This window comes from Hyperoodon ampullatus (genome assembly GCF_949752795.1).
Source record: "Hyperoodon ampullatus genome assembly, chromosome: 1".
NCBI classification, from domain to species: domain Eukaryota; kingdom Metazoa; phylum Chordata; class Mammalia; order Artiodactyla; family Ziphiidae; genus Hyperoodon; species Hyperoodon ampullatus.
In genome coordinates, this window is record NC_136914.1 from 192,466,537 (window position 1) to 192,490,875 (window position 24,339).

At 41.6% G+C, this 24,339-nt stretch overlaps 1 protein-coding gene and 1 pseudogene across 2 annotated transcripts in view; both read right to left on the reverse strand.

Annotated features, from left to right (window-relative positions):
• The window catches only part of SLC16A12 (solute carrier family 16 member 12), a gene marked incomplete at both ends in the record, with an annotated part of 29,484 nt that extends 27,483 nt beyond the window's left edge, over positions 1–2,001 (reverse strand). Inside the window, 2 exon segments of the mRNA XM_079697297.1 lie at positions 1,799–1,938; positions 1,942–2,001. Coding sequence (XP_079553423.1) covers positions 1,799–1,938; positions 1,942–2,001 — 200 coding nt within the window.
• Positions 2,002–17,939: 15,938 nt separating this feature from the next.
• LOC307052903 (SNW domain-containing protein 1-like) lies at positions 17,940–19,554 on the reverse strand (annotated as a pseudogene). The gene has a single exon. The product of its transcript is annotated as an SNW domain-containing protein 1-like (transcript).
• Positions 19,555–24,339: the final 4,785 nt, after the last annotated feature.

Below are 24,339 nucleotides of genomic sequence, written 5' to 3' on the forward strand. Positions count from 1 at the left end.
AACTTCCAGTTATAAGATAAATAAGTACTAGGGATGTCATGAACAATATGATGACTACAGCTAACACTGTTGTATGATATATAGGAAAGTTGTTGAGAGAATAAATCCTAGGAGTTCTCATCATGAAGAGAAAAGTTTTTTCTTTTTTCTTTTCTTTCCTTTTTACTGTAGTTATATGAGAAGACGGATGTTAGCTGAACCTATAGTATATGTAAATCAAATCATCATGCTTACAAACTATTATACATAAAATAGGTAGATAACAAGGTCCTAATGTATAGCACATGGAACTAAATTCAATATTCTGTAATAAACCAAAATGGAAAAGAATATATATATTCAGTTATATATATATACACACACACACACACACATTAAAAAAATTGAACCTCTTTGCTGTACACCAGAAACTAACACAACACTGTAAATCAACTATACTTCAATTAAAAAAATCATGCTGTGTGCCTTAAAATTATATAGCGATGAATGTCAATTAGTTCTCAATAAAACTGGAAAAAGAATTAACTGCCCAGTAGGCACTGATCCTCTGAATTGACAAATCACCGTGCAGGCTGCTTTCCTTGTCTCTGTCTCCAGTTCTCTTGGCTGCTTCCTGGTGTGTCACCCTTTTCTCCTCTGAGCCTATTGTGCTCAGGTATCCTCCTCTCAGCCTCTCCCAGGAACCTCTGAAAACAGGCCTTTGCTGCCAGCCACCATCCTCTTTTCTGGTTCCCAGCTGCCCATCTCATAAAAGCACTAAGCTCACTTCCAGAACTTTCCTCTCATGGGAATGATGAAAGCTTCCACATGTAAGAACCAAGATGAAAGAGATGCCTTTTAACTCTATGACCTCCTCACTCCCAGAACACAAGATCCATAATCTAGACGGGAGAAAAATCAGACTCAACCATCGTATTTTTTTAAACAAATCTACAGTTTATTTTGACACATGATCAACGAATCCTTATTGTAGCAAAAACAAACATCCTGCTTCTTTCCTGCATTATCTATTTGCTATGGGGGGAACATCGATGCTTTTATTGATGATGCCATCAAGTGAAGTTATGTAGTGCAAATCAGTTTCTCCGGCTGCCAAGGGAGTGTTGCCAGAGAAGAGCAACAGAGTTCAATTTGAATGAAGGCACCTCTAGAGGAGAGAGCTAGCACATGCAGATTTCAAGTGTGGCTTTATTCCAAATGTAAATGAGATGAATGCATCTCAGTGTATGCACGTTTAACTTAAGTATAGTCAAGGCTATGCCCTTGGGTAAAAGGAAAAGAGGAAACATGACCAAATGAGATGAGAGAATCCCTATATTTATGCTCTTTCTCTCCTTCAACCTAGAAATCAGCCTCCACTACCGCAGCCAAGTGCAAAATGAAGCAAAAGAATTTAAACTCTAGGCTTTAAGCTTCCAACGGCTCAGTATTCTGGTGAGCTGAGAGGTTTTCAAGGACTATTTTGAGCTTATATATTTGTCCTTTGTGGGATGAGCTGCTTGTGAAAAGAAATGTCTGGCATAGCCATAATATTTAGCTGAAAAATGTCCTAACACTCCAGGTTTATGTGTCAGAGATTATAAGAGACCACTATCCATGACTTTTAAGTGTCAGAAAATCACATTCCTTGCGAAGAAAAAGGTATCCGAGCAGTCAAAGGAAATGCACACACACGAACAAAGCATATATTTACACATATATTTTCACAATGACAGGTTCAGAACTAGAATGAAGCCGACTTAGAAAAAAAGACAAGCCAGGTCATCTGATAATAAATCGAGAAGAAAGTCCCACCTACCTGGTTACTGCCCGGGTGCAGATGGTAACAAGAAAACAGCCAGCCACAATCATCCAGCCCCACCCTCCATCCGGTGGGGATGTAGACCGAGCTCTATTTACTTTTGCCATGGTTTCAGTTCTTTTTTCTTCTTTTCCAAGTTATTCCAACAGCCCAGTTATGATCTTGGAAGGGTCTGCTGTCCAGTGATTTCCTGTTGGCATTCAAGACTGGCATAGAATGCTACCTGGAACATGGGTTACTGGCCATCTAAAACCAAAAATCAGGACATAGTTGTATTTTATTGCCATATCCAAAGATAGTTTTTCACTTGGAGAAAATGATTATTACTTTCCTGTTAAATATGATTATTCGTTAACTATGAATACTGGTCTGGTGCAAAGACCATTAGTTGTCCTTGGAACCTCTCCCCCCTTCTTTTTTTAATAACAGATCTTCTCGACTTTTAGCCAAATCCATGACGACAGTTTGGATACCATACCTTGAAGGTAGATGTGGCAACGTGGTTTAGTCTAGACTAAAGGGATATGAGCAAAATAATACATGCCACTTTGGGTTCCTCAGCTCAAAGGCAAAGGCACTTTCTTAAGACTTCCACCACCTCCTTTCCCATAGACTGGAATGTGGATGTGGGGATGAGACATTTCCTACCACACAGGCCCAGACATCGCCCTAGGGGCTGGCAGAGCTACAGAACAGAAGGAGCCTGGGTCCTCAAACGACTCTGTGGGGAAGAGGTGCCTCTCCAGCTCCTGACTTCACACACCCCTCACTGTTACACCAAAGGTAAATAAGCCTCAGCTTTATTTGAGGCTCTCCATTCTGGAGTCTTTCTGTTACAACAGCTTAGGCTATGTCTTAATTATTATACTGAATAATTCTGACGGTAACTGCATTGGCCTTTCTGACCAAGAATGCTATAATTCTTAGATGGAAAAAATTGAAGCAAGAGGAGAATGAAAAATAAGTGAAACAGAATAGAAAGCCCAGAAGCTAGCACATAATAATTCAATACAACTAAATAAGGTAGCAAAGAGGGATGGGGAAAAAAAGGATTATTTGCTACCTCCCATTACAACTCTCCATTTAATTCCTTTTTTTAAAAAATAAACTTATTTATTTTATTTATTTTTGGCTGCACTGGGTCTTCGTTGCTGTGTGTGGGCTTTCTCTAGTTGCGGCAAGCAGGGGCTACTCTTCGTTGCGGTGCGTGTGCTTCTCATTGCAGTGGCTTCAGTAGTTGTGGTGCACAGGCTCCAGGGCATGTGGGCTTCAGTAGTTGTGGTGCACGGGCTCAGTAGTTGTGGCTCGCGGGCTCTAGAGCGCAGGCTCAGTAGTTGTGGTGCATGGGCTTAGTTGCTCCACAGCGTGTGGGATCTTCCCGGACCGGGGCTCGAACCTGTGTCCCCTGCATTGGCAGGTGGACTCTCAACCACTGTGCCACCAGGGAAGTCCCTCCATTTAGTTCTTAACCTTCTAGATAGATGAGAGTTAAATGTAAAAAAGAAGTCATTTAAAATCTAGGAGAAAACATATGCAAATAATTATCTAACCTCTGGATGGGAAAAGGACTCCCTGAGATGTAAAGTGATGTTAACAAACCAAGGGAAAATTTTGTTGATTTGTCTAAATTAAAATTTAACATGTCTATACACCAAAACGTAATAAATAAGACGAAAAGGTAAACCATAGACTTGGGGAAAAAAAATAAGCAACACATGATTCAAAGAAGTAATATCTGCAACATTAATTCATTCAACTACGAACACTTATGGAGCATCTAATGTGTGTTAGGCGTTATTCCGGACACCAAGGATTCAGTGATAAGCAAGACACACACAGCTCCTTGTGGTAGACAGAGTCTCAGCTACCCCTATGGTCTCACATCCTGCTGTTCTTGTCGTTGTGTAATCCCTTCCACTGAGTGTGGGTGGGACCTGTGACTTGCTTCTAACCAGAATACAGCACAAGTGATGGCACATGACTCCCATGATTAGGTCATGCTGAATAAGACTCAGCCCTGCTAGCCAACTCTCACTCTCCTACTGGCCTTGAAGAAGCAGGCCGCTGTGTTGCACACTGCCATGGAGAAGGCCATGTGGCAGGGAACTATGGGTAGCCAGTAGGAGCTGAGGACAGCCTCAAAAAGCTAAAGTGACAGCAAAAAGCTAAAGCTCTCAGTCCTACAACAGAAGGAAATGAATTCTGCCAACCAAGTGAGCTAGGAAGCAGATTTTTTTCCCTAGTTGAGCCTCCAGTTGAGAACACACTCTGGCTGACACTTTGATGGCAGCTTTGTGAGACCCTGCGCCAAGCCAGCCAGGCCCAACTAAACGAGGCCTGAATGTGGTCCCACAAGAACTGTGAGATCAAGTGTTTCGTATGGTATACTTTGGCATGTCAATCAAGCTTCTTAATTACAGTTAGGGATGAATTTTTTAAGAGACTAAATCAGAGTTTTAACAGGTGATTTTTCCACTGGATTGAGCCAGTCACCCAATTTGGGGTACAATTTTATAATGATCACCAGAAGAAATTTTAAATAATATTAATTAAATGAAACACCAGGGACTTCCCTGGTGGTCCAGTGGCTAAGACTCTGCACTCTCAATGCAGGAGGCCCAGGTTTGATCCCTGGTCAGGGAACTAGATCCCGCATGCTGCAACTAAGAGTTTGCATGCTGCAACTAAGACCCAGTGCAGCCAAATAAATAAATAAATAAAATGAATATTAAAAAAAAAAAAGATCTGCTCTTTATAAATAAATAAATAAAACATCATTTCAAATATGACTAAGCATACATTGTTTGGTGACCATAGACCATGCACCACCTGGTAAATTATGGACAAACCAAACTGTCTAATAAACAAAACTTTACTTTAAAGCCACGACTTTCTCAAGAAAATGGCTCATAGTAAAACCTTGCAAGCGTTCATCTTTGAAGCCACGGGAACAAATTGGCAGCCTGTGAGTTCAGAGAACAAATGCAGAGCAAAGATAGTCAGCCGAAAGCAACAAGAGTGATTCCACGTAGACCACTTAGGTTTGTTCACTTTTAAGACCTGGAAGTGCCTCCCTTTTCATCTTAATTGGCCATCCTGTGAATGTGGGGAGACTGACAAAGGAGATGGACTGAATGGCTGGAGAGTATAAATCCATCAGAAGTATTAGAAGAGCAGTATTGTTACAAATATTAAGCCTACCAATTGACAGAAAGTCAAAATTATTATTTGAAATGGTAATATTGTTAATCACTGGCCGAGGGACAGAGTCATAGCCAAAGCACTGGGCTAAGTGAAAACGACAATATGGAGGTAGCTTTTCAGACCATCCATAGGCCACATTGCTATGAAGCAGCGTTATAGACAGTATCTCATTTAATTCTTACAACAACCATAGATGGTAGGTATTATTATCCCTATTTTACAGATACCGTAACTCAGACTAGAGAGATGCAGTAATTTTCCTAATTATTATTATCACTACCAAGGAGCAGAAATGGGATATGAACCCTAGTCTTACTTTTCCTAACCAATACCCTATACTACTTGCACTACTTTTCCTTATTCCTTGATGTAAATTCATATACATTTTAACCTAATCATACGCGTATAATTCTCACTGAAGGCACACCAGTAGGACGTTAATTGCAGCCTGATGCAGCTAGAAATACAGTTCTTTAAATGGTACCATTGGCATTTCCCTGAAACATGCCTAAGGTCACTGACTTGATCAGCTAAGGAACTCTCCCTGATTTCAAAACAACCAGAGGAGTCTCTGACACTCTGGAGCTTAAGGGTCAGTGCCTCCAAAACATAACTTTGTGTCATGGGTAAGTTACTTTTTTTTTTTTTTTTTTTTTTTTGGCCACACCACGCAGCATGCGGGATCTTTGTTCCTTGACCAGGGATCCAACCCGCGCCCCCTGCAGTGGAAGCGTGGAGTCTTAGCCACTGGACCGCCAGGGAAGTCATGGGTAGGTTACTTTTAATAGTCAACTACTTTCCTCCCCAATATTAAACACTCAAAGAAAAACTCATTTAAAAGATCTATCATACTTGTATTTTCACTTTAATATACACAGCCTACTGCAGCAGACAGAGCTGGTTGCCTATCCCCAATCCATAGTCCACCTCTCCTCCATTCTGTCATAGCCCTGGTTTGGTTCAGGGATCTACTCTATCTGCTCTCTCCAGCAGCCATTTGCTTCAGGGAAGGGTGGCCCAATCCATTGTTTCAGGGAATGGCTTTTGATTGGTTTCCCTTTCCCTTGTCAGTAAGTGCTTAGAGGCTAGGAGGTGAAGCAATTCCAGCCAATGAACTATGAGGGAAAGTCCTTTGGAAAAGATTTCCTTGCTCTTAAGAAAAGACGCAGGAAAGAAACAAGCCCTGCTTCTTCCTATAGACATTTTGAATCTGGATATGACACCTGGAACTACAGCCGTCACTTCTTCACCATGAAGGAAGCTGGCCTGAAGACAAAGTCAATAAGTCGTCTTGCAGGCACAGCAGAAAGACGAAAAGAAGCTGGAACCTTAATGATGTCACTGAGCCACTAAACTAACCAATTCTGGAGCCACTCTATCTAGCTTGTTAGGTAACATAACACATTTGACTTATTGTGGGAACTAGTTGAGGTTTCTGTTACTTCGGCCAAGAGGATACAAATGGATACATGCCTGCAGACAGTGGTATGTTGAAGTCAGCATCTGCTGCCTCTCATCCCCATGCCACGTTCAGTGATGTCATATTGGTGGCTTGAAACTGGCCACGTGAGGAGTGCCTCTACCACAGAAGCCATACATTGTTAAACTACACATCCAAACTTTTTGTATCCTCTGAGACAACCAGTTGTTAAACATTTACTAGCACACCACTGCAATGTTGGGGTAATTTAAGGTGTATATGGTAAATATTTTCTATGAACTATGAAGTCAAGCCAAAGAACTAGAAAAGAATTTAAATATCTATACAGTGAGCTAGCCACTTAGCTAGCTTGTCACCTTTTAAATAAGATAATTTTTCTGTCTCATTGGGCAGGAATCAGCTAACTACAGCCCTCAAGCAAAATTTGGCCTGCTGCCTCTTTCAGTAAATAAAATTTTACCGGAACACAACCATACCCATTTATTTGCATTTTGTCTTTGCTTTCATGCTACAATGGCAATGGAGTAGTTGCGACGAAGTAAAAGTATTTAGTCTAGCAAAACTTAAAATAATTACTATCTGGCCTTTTACAGAGAAAGTGTGCAGACCCCTGTTCTAGGCAGATGTGATGCATTGATCGGCAGAATAAAATGCCAATATCTGGGAGGATGAGGTGGGAGAGAATCGATATTTATGGCTATGGTGGCAGAGTGCAGGGTAGAAGAACAAAAAGAACTAGCAGTCAGAGGAAGATCCGGGTCCTTCCTGGTCCTGATTCTCTATCTTATGAGTTATATGAACTCAGGCAACCTACTTTAACTCTCTGAGCCTCAGTTTTCTCATTCTTAAAATGAGGCTAATGTTAGCCTTACAGAATGTTGTATGGATTAAAATGAGATAAAATATGAGGAGTACCTGCACACTACTATATATAAAATAGATAGACAATAAAGACCTACTGTATAGCACAGGAGACTATATTCAATACCTTGTAATAACCTATAACGGAAAAGAATCTGAAAAAGAATATATATATATGTACGTATGTATGTATATCTGAATCACTTTGCTGTACACCTGAAATGAACACAACATTGTAAATCAACTATACCTCAATAAAAAAATAGTAATTAAAAAAACCCTGATGAATGGATAAAGAAGATGTGGTATATAATATATATACACTGGAATACACTGAGCCATAAAAAAGAATGAAATTTTGCCATTTGCAACAACAAGGATAGACCTGGAGGGTATTATGCGTAGTAAGCAAGTCAGACAGAGAAAGACAAATACTGTATGTTTTCACTTATATGTGGACTCTAAAAAATAAAACAAAGGAATGAATATAAAAAAACAGAAACAGACTCACAGAGAGTAAACTAATGGTTACCAGCAGGGAGAGGGATGGGGGGAGTTGTAGTTAGGGGAAGGGGATTAAGAGGTACAAAGTACCAGGTGTAAAATAAATAAGATACAAGTATGTAACGTACAGCACAGGGAATATAGCAAATATTTTATGATAACTTTAAATGGAGCATAATCTATAAAAAATATCGAATCGCTACGTTGTACACCTAAAACTAATATAATATTGTAAATCAGCTATACTTCAGTATAAATCAATCAATCAATCATGAGGAGTATCTGGTACATAAACATAGATATTATTTGCCATGTGACTTAACCTGTTTTCATTTATTCATCACTCATTAATTCAGTAAATATTTATTGTGTGTCTAGTATGCATGTACTATTCTAGGAACAGGGCTTAGAGCAGTGAAGAAAATAAACAATGGCCCTGCCTTCAGGGAGCTTACATCCTAGTGGGACAGGCAGTCAATAATCTGTTGAACAATAATTTCTGAGCCTTAGCTTCTTTGTTTGTATAAAAAAAAAAATCCCCTCTACCTACTTTGTGGGACTGTAGTTAGATTCAGATGAGAACAGTCACAAACTGGCAGCAATGAGCAAATCAAACTTCAGGACATTTTTGTTAGGCCTATAGTGTTTTTAAAATGTTTACTTTGGTTGCCACATGTAAATATGAGATTTTCCTAATGCTATAGACTGAATTTGTTCCCCTAAAATTCATATGTTGAAACCTACTCTCCAATGTGATGGTATTTGGAGGTAGGGGCCTTTGGAAAGTGATTAGGTCATGAGGGCCCTGCGTATACAGAATGGGATTAATGCCCGCTTAAAAGAGACCTCAGGGGACTTCCCTGGTGGTCCAGTGGGTAAGGCTCTGTGCTCCCAATGCAGGGGGCCCAGGTTCGATCCCTGGTGGGAGACCTAGGTCCCGCATGCATGCCGCAAATAAGAAGTCCGCGTGCCGCAACTAAGATCCTGTGTGCCGCAACTAAGACCCGGCACAGCACGAATGAATGAATAGATAAATAGATAAATATTAGAAATCCAACAAGGGATGCAAAGTTTAAAAAATTAAAAAAATAAAAGAGACCCCAGAGAGCTACTTTACCCCTTCTGCCGTATGATGTCACAGTAAAACATGGCATCTATGAACCAGGCAGTGGGTTCTCACCAGACACTGAATGTGCCAGCTCCTTGATCTTGGACTTCCCAGCCTCTAGAACTATGAGAACTAAAGGTCTGTTGTTTAAGCCACCCAGGCTGTGAGATTTTTGTTATAGCAGCCTGTACCAGCTAAGATATCTAAAAATCCAGATTTCCAAGTCTTCTTGAAAAACTGAGAGCGCTAAAGATACTAGTCTGGCATTCCTTCTTGGCAGCCATTAGCTGGAGTCAAGTATGGCACTCTTCCTTTGGATAACGCCTGTACGGCCCCTTCAGCCTGCCTCTGACCTCCTGTATTGTCCAATCCCTGTGCTGTTTCATTCATGTACAACACCTGCCTGACTCCTTTAGGCAATAAGATCTTCCACTTCTGCCTATACTGTGTTGCCATAAATCAAAGTTTCTTGAACAGCCATATGTGAGTCATGTTTATGGCATGCTTGACATCTAGCACTCTGGCAATTTCAATAGGACTAGCACTGGCGATTCTACCAGCACCTGCGGACAAACACACACAATGTAATAACTCACCAATTGGACACAAATATGTGTCACGAAATGATAGGATCGATTGTACAAGTGAAAAAGCCAAAGCTTAGAAAGCTGGCTATAGTCCTAGCCTCTTCAGAGGTTTTTCTGTTAAAATAGTCCCCAAGGTTAAACTGTCTTCAGTGTAAGATTATAAAGCCATCTACCCATAAATGGACAGTGTGAGACCATCCTCGGTCTGTGCTGCCCAGTGCTGTTGAAAAATTGTGAGACAGGCAGTGCTATGCAACAGCCCTTTGGAAAGCAACATAGGGCAATGGATCAAGGATTAGAAAGTTATTCATATTCTTTGAAGAGTAATCTCAGTTCTGGGAAGTTATCCCAAGAAAACAACTTAAGAGAAGCTGAATACTACCGGAAAAAAATAATAGCTGTGCTATGAATAACGTAAAACCGAAACAACCTAAATGCTCAACAACTGGGAAATGTCTAGAGAATTATGATACGTCAAACAAATGGGATAATAGACAATCCTTTAAAATTATAAAGAAGAAGAAAATACTGTAATATGGGAAAACGTTTATGATGCAATGCTACAGCAAAAAGAAGACTCTAAAATTGTGTGTACAATGTGAGGGAAGCTATGTAAAACTTCTGTAAAAGTTGTATACTTGTAACTCACAAAGTATGGGAAGAATATGCAAAAAGAAATTTAGGTGGGATGGTATAATTAAGATTCCTTTTCAAAATTGCATTCTATTCTGCAGAATACTATAATGGTGGATACATGACGTTATACATTTGTCAAAGCTCAGAACTGTAGAACACAAAGAGTGAACCCAAATGCAAACTATGGACTTTAGTTAATAATAGTGTATCAATATTTGTTCATCAATTGTAACAAATGTACCACACTAAGCTAAGATGTTAACGACAGAGGAAATTGGTGGGGGAAGGAGAAAGGGTACACAGGAACTCTTTGTACTTTCTGCTCAATTTTTCTGTAAACCTAAAATTTCTTTAAAAAATAAAGTCCATTAATTAAAATAAAATAAAATAAAATTGCATTCAATACCATTTTATATATAATTTTCTGAAATAAATATTTCAGGTTACTCCTGTAGTATAAATATGAGCACAAAAATCTCTTCTGTATGGTTTCTCCAGGACCAAAAATAACCATATTATTTATTGATGCTGCACATTGAAAATTAGGTGGTTATCCCATAGAAGACACAGGGTAACAAGCCCTTGGCAAAATAAAATGTTCTGTTTCTTTAAAAGATATTTAACATCATTAAATTTTACCTTGCCTCCGCTATCCCCAGATGATTCCATTTTTATTTGTTTCAGTTAGACAACCTCCTTTGGCATTCCCACAACTTATAAGTTCAGAACTTATTGGTGAGGGTCTCTCAAAAAAAGATAATTGCATAAATCCAAATAAAAAATGTAAGTAACAGCATAGTGAGCAAAGGTATGTTGTAAGTTAGAGTCAAGCTGGGTAAACCACAGAACAGGGAACATCCTCACACGGTTCCAGGGTGGGGAGAAAGGACTTCTCTGAAAGCATCAGTATGCGAGACTGTTACTAATAATTCCTCATGAATAGTTGCTCTTGAGCCTCACAAGCCTCAGAGATGGGCATGATTTCCCCCCTTCCACGATGATGAAGCTGAAACTCTCAGAAGTAAAGGGACTCGCCTGACAACACTGTATCTGAGTCAAAATAGGGATGAGTAGCTCTGGTGGATTTTGGACAGTGCACTTGCCCATCTGCCCTCCAGATTTCAAAATTGTTACTGGGCATTTCTGTCAACAAGCCATGGTAAAGCTTAAGCACTCATTCATGTGAGTGACCATGACCAAAGGAAGCAGGGGGTGGGGGGGTGGCAGGGGAGGTTAACCACCAGGTTAACTCAGGGTTGTACCGCTGCTTACAAAACAACATGTGAGTTTCTTTCAAAACAGGTCATGTAATAGATTTATATGTATTCAGAAGAGATGCACAGGTTAAACAAGGCTAACCTAGTTTCCTGGAGACTTTGGAGCAGCCTGTGGTTCCCTTAGAATAACAGCCTGAGCCTCCTGTAAATAATTAACCCACCTGATACGACACAAATATAATGGAAAAGTCTTCACTGAATTAAGAGAATACCTACAACTATAAGCAAAGAAAGTAAATTTCCATCGTGCAATGCTTCATTTTACTAAGCAGCCTTCCGTTTATTTTATTTTGACATCCAACCACTAAAATATAATTGCAGGGCTTCCCTGGTGGCGCAGTGGTTGAGAGTCCGCCTGCCGATGCAGGGGACACGGGTTCGTGCCCCAGTCTGGGAAGATCCCACATGCCGCAGAGCGGCTGGGCCCGTGAGCCATGGCCGCTGAGCCTGGGCGTCCGGAGCCTGTGCTCCGCAACGGGAGAGGCCACAACAGTGAGAGGCCTGCGTACCACAAAAAAAAAAATAAATAAATAAAATAAAATAAAATAAAATAAAATAAAATAAAATATAATTGCATTCTGCATCTCATTTTGGCTTCAGAAAAAAAAAATTGAAACAAAAGAGGCTCTATATTATGATGTTCCTCTAAGGTTACTCCTTAAACAGTACAGGTTGGGATATATTTTCAATTTCACTTTGTCCTCTTTGCTTTCAAAAATCTAATCATGTGCAAAGAATTCTTGCTAACGGTCGATCCCCATCCAGTAAGGCACTCCATTTGTAGGGCAAATCTTTCACATTGCCCTCAGTATAGTTTTCTGAGGTGATCCCTTCTATCAGTAGAAAATCTACACATTTCTTACAGTTGCAGTTGGAGAAAAGGCACTTATTTGGGTGGGCTCCCAACACTGTCTTTCCATTGTTCTTTCCTTCCTCGATCCTTTCTGCTTATTTCCATTGCCTTAACCTTTAGCAGTATCCTTACTTTTTAAATTGGTTTGCAGACATAAGAGAAGTGGAGGTGTGTGGCAGAAAGATACCAAGAGTGAGATTCAAGACTACTGGGTCCAAGTGACACTACTTAGTCGTATGATCCTGCATGAATCACTTCCTCTCTGCCACTATTTCCTAATCTGTAAAAACAGGGCGTCAAATTACTGATGTCTAAACTTTAAACCAGTTGGCTGATTGCTAAGTATCTCTTCCCCAATATCTAAGATACCTGGTAGACTATGCTTATTGTTTATTGCTCTGTGGAACAAGGAAATGGGTCCCATCCAGAATAAATCCATATATAAGTAAGAAGTCACAGTATTGTGTTGTAGAGGAAGTTCTCACCACACAGAAAGGGAGAGCAGAAGCCTACACCAAGAGAGGAAGGGGAAATTTTTTTTAAAGTAAGGGTGATGAGCTGCCCAGATATCTCAGGGATCATGTCTCCCACTCCCTAGAGCCTTGACTAGGGGTAGGTACGTGACAGAGAGAAGACATAGGAACCTGAGAAGTTGAGGGGGAAGCTGCAGTAAGAAGGCCTGTGCTGTGTGTCCCATGGGTAACAATGAGAAGACACTGCTTCACTGGGTGCCTTTGGCCTGTGATGTGTCTGGGCAGAGAGAAAGCCAGGACAGTGTCCACCGACTGTCCCTCATCACCAGTCTGGCGCAGGAGTGATCTGAGGCTCTCTCATGTTCTCAGTAGAAGACAGCTAAGAGATGAGAGGCAGGGCTGGGGCCAAGGGGAAAGTGACTCTGTGGCCAATAACCTGAGCCAAATGGAAATCGTGGCTGATCCTCAAGAACTACAACAAAAAAGGTGAGGAATTTCCCCATGTGCTGGACAGTCAGAGAGTACAAACTACAAGTTCCACCAGCAGCAGATATGTCATCACAGTACACAGTGAGGAGAGAAGCCACTACCTAGAGACCACCAAGATGAGTTTCATCAGCAGGATGCCCAGTGATCAATACTAGCGGCAGTTCTGCTTAGGCCAATGAGAATTCACGGATCTGCATGCCAACCATCTCCACCACTGTTACCATGAGGTCACATGAATTCTCCCCTAAACCAACCACTCATACAGGAGAGGGAGGGATGAACACAATACAGGGGAGAAATGACCTTTATACAGAAATCAACCTTCAATTTGGCTGCTTATTGATTCAAAAAAGACTGCACTAAATGAAAGACATTACTTTAAACTTGCAAAACCTGCTAGCAACTTTTTTACATTGAGGTATAATTTACATACAATAAAACACATCCATTTTAAGTCTACATTTTGATGACTTTTGACAAATGTACACACTCATGTAAAACCACCACAATCAAGATATAGAACATTTTCATCACCCCAAACATTCCCTCACGCTGCTTTGCAGTCAATCTCCACCAACCTCAGCATTGCATTACCACTAGTTTGCTTTCTGTTGATGTAGATGAGTTTTGCCAGCCAAGAATGTCATAAATATAGAATCACACAATATGGGCTATTTTGCTTCTCGCTTCTTTCACTTATGATAATTTTTTAAAATAAATTTATTTATTTATTTTTGGCTGCATTGTGTCTTGGCTGCTGCGCGCGGGCTTTCTCTAGTTGCAGCGAGCGGGGGCTACTCTTCCTTACGGTGCTCAGGCTTCTCACTGCGGTGGCTTCAGTAGTTGTGGCACACGGGCTCAGTAGTTGTGGCACGGGCTCTAGATGCGCAGGCTCAGTAGTTGTGGCACGCAGGCTCAGTAGTTGTAGCACACAGGCTTAGTTGTTCCGTGGCACGTGGGATCTTCCCGGACCAGGGCTCGAACCCGTGTCCCCTGAATTGGCAGGCAGATCCTTAACCACTGCACCACCAAGGAAGCCCCTATGATAATGTTTTGAGATTCATCCAGGTTGCTGTGCATACCTGTACTTGATTCCTTTTTACTGCTAAATAGTAATCTGTTTTATGGATATATTACAATTTATTTATTTGTTGATGGACATTAGGATTGTTTCCGATTTTTGACCATTATGAATAAAGCTTCTGTGAACATCTGTATACAAGTCTTTTATGGACATGGGTTTTCATTTTCTTGAGTAAATACCTAGGAATGAAATTACTGAGTTGTATTGTAAATGTATATTTAACTTTAGAAGAAACTGCCAAACTGCTTTTCAACATGGCTGTATGATATTACCGTAACATATTAGAGCTCCAGTGTGTAATGGAGTCTGATTGTAATTTTAATTTGTACTTTCCTTACTACTAATTATGTTAACCATTTTTTCATGTTTTATTAGCTATTCATATATCTTCTTTTGTGAAGCCTCTGTTCAAATATCATGCCCATTTTTAATTGGGTTGTTTATCTTACTATTGAGATACAAGAATTCTTTGTATATTCTCGATACAAGTCTTTTGTAGATATATGTATTGCAAATATTTTCTCCTATTCTGTGGTTTGCCCATTCATTTCCCAATGGTGCATCTTGAAGAGCAGAAACTATTAATTTTGGTGAACTGAAATTTATTTTTCCTTTTTAGTCCGTTGTATTTCTACATATTAGTAGTTGTTGCTGAAACTCAGCTTCTGTTCACCGGTGCCGAACAGAAATGCGGAGACAGAGTTTTGGGTGAAGCAGAAAAGAATAGCTTTTTATTGCTTTGCCAGGCAAAGGGGGCCACAGTGCGCTAATGCCCTCAAAACTGGGTGTCCCACCCTAGAGGAAGTAGCGAGGAGTCTTACAGTGTTCAAGCAGCAGGGCGTGATCAGCTCGTGGATAATTCTTGGATTGGTTGGCGTCAAGATGAAGTTTCAAGCATCATCAACCTTCTGGTTTCAACCAGTCTAGGGTCTATGTTCTTGCGGTCAGCAGTTTTCATCTGGTGGGGGTCTGCTTCCTATAAAAGCACCTTAGCAATGTGTGTCAGGCCTTTATCTGTAGCTTTCAGGGAACTGGGAGTTTGGTGATTCTGCTCTGTGGCAGATTTGTAGTCTAAATTGTTACCAGTTCCCCAACAGCTATTCTTTATTTCTACATCTTCACATTTCCCAATCATTAACTCTTGAGTCAGAGTTTTACTTCAAAAGACAAGGACACAGGGGCTTGTACACAGTTTCATAGTGAACAAATAGAAAGTGGAATTTAAAAATACCACTTTACATTAGGCATTTCATCAAAAGCCATGAGATGCCTAGGAATAATTTTAACATAGTATGTGCATTATTTGTACATTCAAAACTACAAAACAGTGCTGAGAGAAATTTACAAAGGCTTGAGAGAGAGGGAGAGACAGCGAGCAAGCCTGCTCATTCCATGGAAGACTGAGAAGATGTCATATCTACCCAAGTTGATTGTTTCAATGAAATCCCAAACAAAGTCCAGCAGCCTTTTTTTAAAAATAGAAACTGACAAGCTGATTCTAAAACTCATATGGAAATGCAAAGAACCTAGAAAGTCCAAAATAATTTTCAAAAGATAGAACAAAAGTTGAAGGCTTATACTAACTGATTTCAAAGACTTGTTCTAAAACCAAAGTAATCAAGAGTGATATTGGTATTTTAGATTAGTGGAACAGAATAGAGAGTTTAGAAATAGACCCACACATTTATTTGTATGGGAAGAAAACGACTCTCTAGTGTTACCTCACACCATACACAAAACCTAACTCGAAATATCATATCTAAACATAAATGCAAAAACTATTTAAAAAAAACTTCTGGAAGAAAACATAGGAGAAAATCTTCATAATTGGGGGATAGGCAAAGGTTTTTTAGACAGGACATAAAAATCAAAATGAACTCCCCACTCTTGCCTTCATAGAGGCTTTGAAGAGGTTTAGATTTATTATAGCAACAAAGAAGCTGTTATTTTTTTCACATCTGTGTCATCATATGAGCAAATCTCAACCCTACCACAACTTACTAGAGAAGATTTCCAAATGGACTCTACTATTGCCTCTACAGTGGGAAAGTACTCTTTAATCATACACCGTTTGTACCCCTTAGGGTGTCCCATTTGAAGCTCTTTATTGAGATACTCACTCCTGTCTCTGTAGAAACAAGAGGGAAACTGAGAGATACTATTTCTGATAATGGAAACTCAGTGTCCTCAGCCATGACCTGTTGGCTGAGGACCGTCTGGCCCCGTATTCAGCCCATATATATGTCCATATCTGTAGCCAGATATCAGCCTCATTCCCAGCCCATCATCCCACTCCCACCTATCCCATGATACTATATGTTTCTTTCAACCCACTGAAAAAAATCAAGCTTTAGTAGCTTCTTACATGCTGTTTTCTTTACCTTGAAATTCCTTCCTTCGCCACTTCCCCACCTGACTTATCATTTCTGCTTCAACTGCTTCCACCCCACCTCCAACCTCAAAGTAGTTATCTCCCTTTTACAGAATCTTGGAGCTCTCTGTACATACCCCTCCTGGCCCTTATCAGACACACTGTTGTTATCTATTTAATGTCTCTCTCTACCACTGGCCTGTTTAACTCCACAGAACAGAAACAATCTTAAGTCATCCTTGTCTCTTCCCCCAATTCTCTCCACCATCTCCAAACCCCAACACACACACAGACACACAAAATGTCTGATGCAGAGTAAGAGCTCTATCAGTGTCTAATAAATGAATGAAATAAGTTCTGCCTTCACCAGAGAGAACCCCAGCAAGTCATAAAAAATAAATTAAAAGCATAAATAACAGTCACTAGTTTTAATGTGGTAATTCAATTGAAAGAAACGGGAAAAGCACTTCATCTTCGTCAGAAAGGTCTAATCTTCAGACATCAGGCAAGAAAATCAACCATTCCAGCTAGAAAATGAAGAATATTCAGCACAACCGGCTTCCCTCTAAAGGACACTCACCCAGGAGCAAAGCAGTCTTGTCACAGAGGAACCAGCCAGTACTTAGAACTCAAGTCTCTGACTCCTGGGCCAGTGAAGCCACACAGCAATAATAGTAACAACAGTTACTATTTGGGGGCACTTAATCCACCAGGCTCTGAATTCACTATTATACATATGTTATCTCATTTTATCTGTTTTTTTTTTGTCTCAATGTTTTTATTGGAAACAAATAGTTGCACCAAGCAAGAGCTTGCTTTCCCCACTCCAAATTAAAACAGAGCACAATGGGGCAAAGATCAGTTGGCCGGACAGTTCCAATATGTGGACATCCTTCTTTCTACTCACTGTGGTTGGGGTAACTTTATTCGTAAGCAGTCACTCTTAGACAAAATATTAACCCCAAAGTGCTAACGTCACTCGAAAAGAAGTGGCCTTAATTTCATGTGTGGGGCAGTATGTTCTATAAATGCCAAAAGGTGGGAGAAGCACAAACACAACCCACTCTTTAAAAAAACTAAATAATTCAAAGTAGAATTTTTGCATTCCCCCCTTTCTCCTGTAATAAAAAGTAGTGCTGGGCTCTGACACCCAGATTTGGTTTTTATCCTGGCCATTTACAAAGTGTTCCCCCATATGACTTGCATCATTAGGGTTAGGAATAATAGTTCATTCACTCTGAAGAAAGTATCTACTCCTTTCTCCTCTTCTTGCCTTCATGCTCATGTTCCTTGGGGCAGCTGCTATCTGAGGGCCTTTTAGAGCCACCGTGCTGTTTGGCTTCTTCCAAAAATTTGTCCAAACCACAAGGATCCTCCTCAAACTGAACTGGTCCTTCTCGGCCTCTGTCTACGGTCTGAACCAGAAGACTCCTTAGTGGGGACAAATCTGTTAGTCTTTATTCTGGCTTCTAGGTCATCACTATACATGTCCTTGTCCAGATTTTTACTGGGCCTGTAAATATTCTGGGCCATATCTTTACCACCTCTCCAGGCTTGATCATAAACATTGTAAATTTCATCTTCTCCACCTGCAAAACCACTGTCCATACCCTTGGATTGGTTGAAGAGCTTTTGGTCATACTGAACTTCATTGGAAGTCTGAGGGTTGGGCACACCAAAAACAATGACTTCACTGATATCTCGATTTTCATTTCTCTGCAGTTTCAACCTCTTATCTGGAGCTGCCCTGGAAAGATTCCAGTCATGCTGTCTCTCTTTTCGCCTGTCATGCCGGATTTCATCCCTCTCACGTGCCTCCCCATCCTCTTTTTCCACATGGGTTTTGATCCCAGCTCTTCTCTCCCCCTGGCTTTCTGGGCCATTTCTCTAAGTTTCTCTTCATGTTTCTCCTTTTCTTTTTGAGTCATCTTTCTCTCTACTTGAGCTCACATTTCCACAGCTTCACAAGCCTTCCGATCAGCAATATAGAGGGCTTCGGCCAGTTTTGCAAAATTTTCATTGATGTGAACTGTCTGCAGTCCTCTTCCATCAGCCGCCAGACGTTTAGCTAATGGAACTGTATAACCCTTTGCATTTTTCCAGTTTGAAATACAGGGAGGAATCTTCCACTCTTGTTGTTCCTTCATGGTCATCTTTCGGCTAGGAGAATGCATGACAGGTGCAGGAGGAGAAGGTGGTCCCCGGGGAATTTTCTTATTCATCTTGAACCTTGGAGGCTCCACTGGATCTTTCTGCATTTCCACCATTCGAATAACTCTCTGTTTAGCTCCAGAGTTGAAAGCCACTCCTTGTTGAGATGGTGTGTATTGGATATACAGAGGAGGAGCCAGTTTATCAGCTGCTGCTCGGACTGGCATGGCTGCAGCAACCTTCTGTGATAAAGGATTTTTCTAAGGTTACCTTTGTCTTTTCTGTTTTCTCTTTAATGGCTTCTTCATCAGGTCTTTGCAGGTCTGGGTCATCTGCATTCATGACTTCTTTGGGAACCATGTCAGTGTACTTGCTATAAATGACCTTGTCTTTTGACTGTCCCTGTCGAACAGTTGCATCATACTTAATTTTTCCTTCAGCATCCACCTGAATGACCAGTGCATTTGACATTTTTTTCTCTTGTCCCATATTCAGGGGATACGGGGCCACATGGATCGCTGGAAAAGCACCTCCATCTCCAAAATCCTCTAATAACTGAGGTATCCAGCCTTTCCGGTACCCGCATGTGGGAGGTTCTCTTTGGGAGGAGACCAGTGAGGTCTGTCGTGATCTCTGGGATCTTGCCTTTTCTTCAGCCTCAAGCTGGTCCTGGGATAGCTGAGTAGGTGCAGGTAAAAAGCTGGTATGCACCATCTACTGCTGCTTCCTCTTCTCGTTTTATCTTTATCCCAGCCCTGTGAAGGAGGTATTATAATTTCCGTTTTACATATAAAGAACGCTCTAACTATCCAAGATTTAGCCTCGGCCTAAGTTCAAAGCTTGTGGTCTTAACCTCTGCATCCTGTTGCTCTCCACTGGCCTCCAAGCTCCCTCCTGGTGGAAGCCAGCACTATTATGTTCGATCTTGTGTCTCCAGCACCGAGAACAGTGCCTGGCATATATTTGCTAAATGCTACGGTGAAATACAAACCTCTTGGGAAAGAGAAAGATACCTTGCCTCCCAGCCCCTGGATATTTTATTACACCCTCTTACCAATGATTAAATGTCTGCTTCTACCCACCCGGGACTCAAGGGCCCACTGAACACCCTGGCCTAGGGGATGTGCATTGAAGGGCCATCTTCCAGGTCTGCTGTGAGGGAATTCCAACACTTTTCTGCACAGCCTTTATAACAGTGGAGAAAAGTATTCCAGCTGAGCCTTACAGACTTCTATCCAGAGGCAAACTCAAGCCCCCAAAACAACTGAAAGTCGGGGAGAAGTTAAAGAAACCCCTTCTCTCTCTGCTTGGGCTTAGATAGTCTCTGGCTCAGGGACCCAACTTTTTTTTCCACTTGAAGTCTCTGGGTCTTAGGGATGCCCTCTAATGCATATGGACTTATTTATTTTTGTTGCCCAATGATATTACACATATGTTGTGAAAAAAATAAATTGGTCTTGGGACTTCCCTGGTGGCACAGTGGTTAAGAATCTGCCTGCCAGTGCAGAGGCACGGGTTCGATCCCTGGTCCAGGAAGATCCCACATGCTGCGGAGCAACTAAGCCTGTGCACCACAACTACTGAGCCTGCACGCCTAAAGTCGGTGCTCCACAAGAGAAGCCACCGCAATGAGAAGCCTGCGCACCTCAATGAAGAGTAGCCCCCGCTCTCTGCAACTAGAGAAAGCCCATGTGCAGCAATGAAGACCCAACACAGCCAAAATTAAAAAAAAAAATTAAAAATATATTGTTCTTAAGCGCAGAAATACTTTGCTTTTTTTTTTTTTTTTTTTTTTTTTGGTTTTCTTTCCCTTTCTGCTTCTCTCTGCTTAGTCCTCAGACAGATTCTGGTAACAGGGGAGTAAATAATTACTGACTTCAACCAGAAATTTTTGGATGTCTGACAGGACCTTTTGGCACTAAACTGAAACACTAACCTTTGCTAATAAAGCTGCCGACGTTTCTACATTGTCTATGAGACTTTGAGGATAGGAATACTTTACATAAGATGTAGAATAAGCATCAGTGTGATTTATATGGCATTTGGTCTACAGAAAAGGAGAAAAAGGTACAGTTTGTGATTCACAAGAGGCAGAGAGTAGAAAGCAAGCTTCTTTCTCACCCTGTCAGTTCCTAATCCAGAGTCGCTGATTCTAGGCAACATCAGAAAAATGCTTACTCCTGAGTCCAGTAGTTTGTTGACAGTGCAATTCAAAACAAGGAGCTTGCCCCCAGTAACCTTTTTCTGCAAAAATACAGCTCTTTTCTCTCCTATCTGGAAATACAAGTAAAAGCAGTGATAGGCCTGAGCTGTAGCTAGTCCTCTTTGATAAAAAATACAACATGTAGTTGAATATTCCAGCACTTAGCACAATGTCTGGTATAAAACTGGTGCTCAATATTTGTGGGGTTCAAGGAAGAAATTTTTGTGTCTAACTCAGTGACCTTGCAGAACTCTTTAATTCTAATTTTACACTCAACAGCATATGGAATCATTAAATCAGATTACATTATATCAGAGGCTTCTTGGCTACAGAGGAGAAACTTGGAGCTTGAGATGCATTTCACAGAGTCGTTTTGTTAGTTGACAGAGAACCTTTTATGGAAGAACAGTGCTGCCTGTCTCTACAACATTTTCCTTACACTGTAATCACTGCTCCTGCCATGTTGTTGACATGGAAGGGGAGCCGAGTGAAATATTTCAGTTGGCTGGAGGTTAACCCCTCAAGTCACGGAGTGTTGTGGAGAACTTGTGTTTCATAGAGAGTACAGGCAGGGAATTCCCTGGCAGTCCAGTGGTTAGGACTCTGTGCTTCCACTGCTGGGGGCCTGGGCTCAATCCCTGCTCCAGGAACTAAGATCCCACAAGCCACGTGGGGTGGTGAAAGATAATAAATAAATAAATAAATAAATAAACAAATAATAAATAAAGATATAAAAAAGAGAGTGCAAGCAGAAGAAATTAGGTCTGCACTCAGAGTGTGAGCTCCCTGTGAGCAGGGACCCTTAATGCTTCAGTGCCTAGGATGGTTCCTGGAAGAAAATGGCACTCAGTAAATATTTAGTAAACGAACACCCCCAATTCTTGAGTTCTGGATGTTTTCTCAAGTCACGTGGGGAGGGGGCCCAGGGAGCTTGAGGAATGGGGGCAAGAAATTACCCATTCTTTCTTTGTTTTTTTTAGCCACTGTCAAAACAGATTAACTAGCCTTCCCATTACCTGGGTAACAGAGGCCTAAGTGAATATATCTCAATGAGATACACTGAGAACACGGGGGCAGGGCCAGGTCCTGACACCAGACAGGGCCAAACCTGGAAACAGAACTTCACTGCCAGGCTGGCTGTCTCTTCTTGCTTTGGCCGAGTGGCTAAAAACGAACGTGGGCTGCTGAGAGGCTCACCTACAGGGCCTGGCCCTCGGCCCATGTCTACCCCATACTGCAGAGGCCATCAAATTCCACAGGCCCTTAGAGATGTTTATTTTTGCACTCTGTAGACTCTGCTCGCTGCTGGAGCCACGGCAGGTCACACAAAGGACAAGGTGTTGCCAAGCTGAGAATGTGGGGTGCTCCTCAGTGCAAGGCCCAGGACCTGAATTTCTTCCCGGAAATGAAAGAGTTAGGAGCACTTTTTACAAAAGTTCCTCAACAGGTAGGTGGTTGTCTTTGTCTCTGTCTTTTTTGAAATAGTTAGGAATGAACAAGTTCATCCCACTTCCTTCTAGATTTGAACCCACAGAAAAGTCTGATGAACAAAGGCCTTGGAAGTACTTTCCAACCCTTTTGCATGTGAGGTCCCTCTATACATCGTAAAGTATTTCCTTAGCCAAGCAAGGCAATAGTTATGTTTTTAGAATAACTTATCTGTTGATCAATAAAATATGTAAAGGCAACAGTTAAAATGAATTTCATGGCATTTTCAAATACATTTTGTTTTATTTGATGAATCACTCAGACATTTACAAACATTTGAAAAATTGTGGTAACTGTGTAAGATATTTTTCTGTCCACTGACAGGATGCCATCATGTACGAGTGGATTTGCACACCTTGTACTAATTCTGTCGTCTCCTCCCAGGTCTGAGACCCCCAGATTAGAAGCCCCTCTCTGTTTACTAAGGGTAAGCCTAGTGCCTTGAAGAACATCAATTCCTTCTGGTTTACGAGGCATATTATTTGTTCAAGGTCCCAGTAGGAACTGGGAAACTGGGGAGACTTCAACAAAGATATTATTCATAAAGGTGTGAACAAGTATTCCTAAAATCTAACAAAGGTCAGTAGAGTCCTCTGGGGCCAGTAACACTAGCACTTCTAGGCCTGAGAGGCAAAGGGAGAGAGCAGTTGCTGGAACCTTCTGCAGAGTCACTGGGTAAAGGAAAGCAGCCAGTCCATAAGGATCTGACAGTAAAAGAACCAAGGAAAAAAAATACACCACCTTCACACTCTTCCTGCCTTCCAAGTCCCATCAGTGGCTGAACCGAACAGGAACCCAGTTGATGTAGCCTATAAGTGTCAGCCTTCCAGGGCAGAGAAGTGGGTGGAAATGGGATGAACAGTGAACTTGGAGGTGCAAATGGAAACTGTCCTGCACACCAGGGTAACCTGTAAGTTTGCCCTGTAGTGCACTAGGGCTATGGTTAAAAACGAGATCAAGGGGCTTCCCTGGTGGCGCAGTGGTTGAGAGTCCGCCTGCCGATGCAGGGGACACGGGTTCGTGCCCCGGTCTGGGAAGATCCCACATGCCACGGAGCGGCTGGGCCCGTGAGCCATGGCCGCTGAGCCTGCGCGTCCGGAGCCTGTGCTCCGCAACGGGAGAGGCCACAACAGTGAGAGGCTCGCGTACCGCAAAAAAAAAAAAAAAAAAAAAAAAAAAAAGGACAACTCCAAAATCTGCATCTCTGCTGCAGATCTTCCTCCCGAGTTGAAAACTCCGATTTCCAACAGCCTATAAGTTACCTCAAAGTCACATGCCTACAAAGCACTGGTTGGTCTCTCCTGGAAAAACATTTTATTTTCATGCTTTCACCATTTTCCAGCTAGGTATGCTAGAACACTGAGTCTTTTATTTTTTTTTATTTTTTTTTTTTTTTGCGGTACGCGGGCCTCTCACTGCTGCGGCCCCTCCTGTTGCGGAGCACAGGCTCCGGACGTGCAGGTTCAGCGGCCATGGCTCATGGGCCCAGCCGCTCCACAGCATATGGGATCTTCCCGGACCAGGGCATGAACCCGTGTCCCCTGCATCAGCAGGCGGACCCCCAACCACTGCGCCACCAGGGAAGCCCCACTGAGTCTTTTGACTCTCCTCCCTAACCCTCAGAATAAGTGAGTCCAACTCGTACCACTTCCTATGGTATCCCTCTCATACCTGCCCTCCCTTTTTAGTTTCCCATGACCTTGTACCTGAACGAAGTCAGAGCCTTTCCCAGCTGGCCTCACCAATCCTGACTCCACCACTTAGAGAGTGACTCTGTTTAGACTTTCCTGTGCTTACTAATTATGACT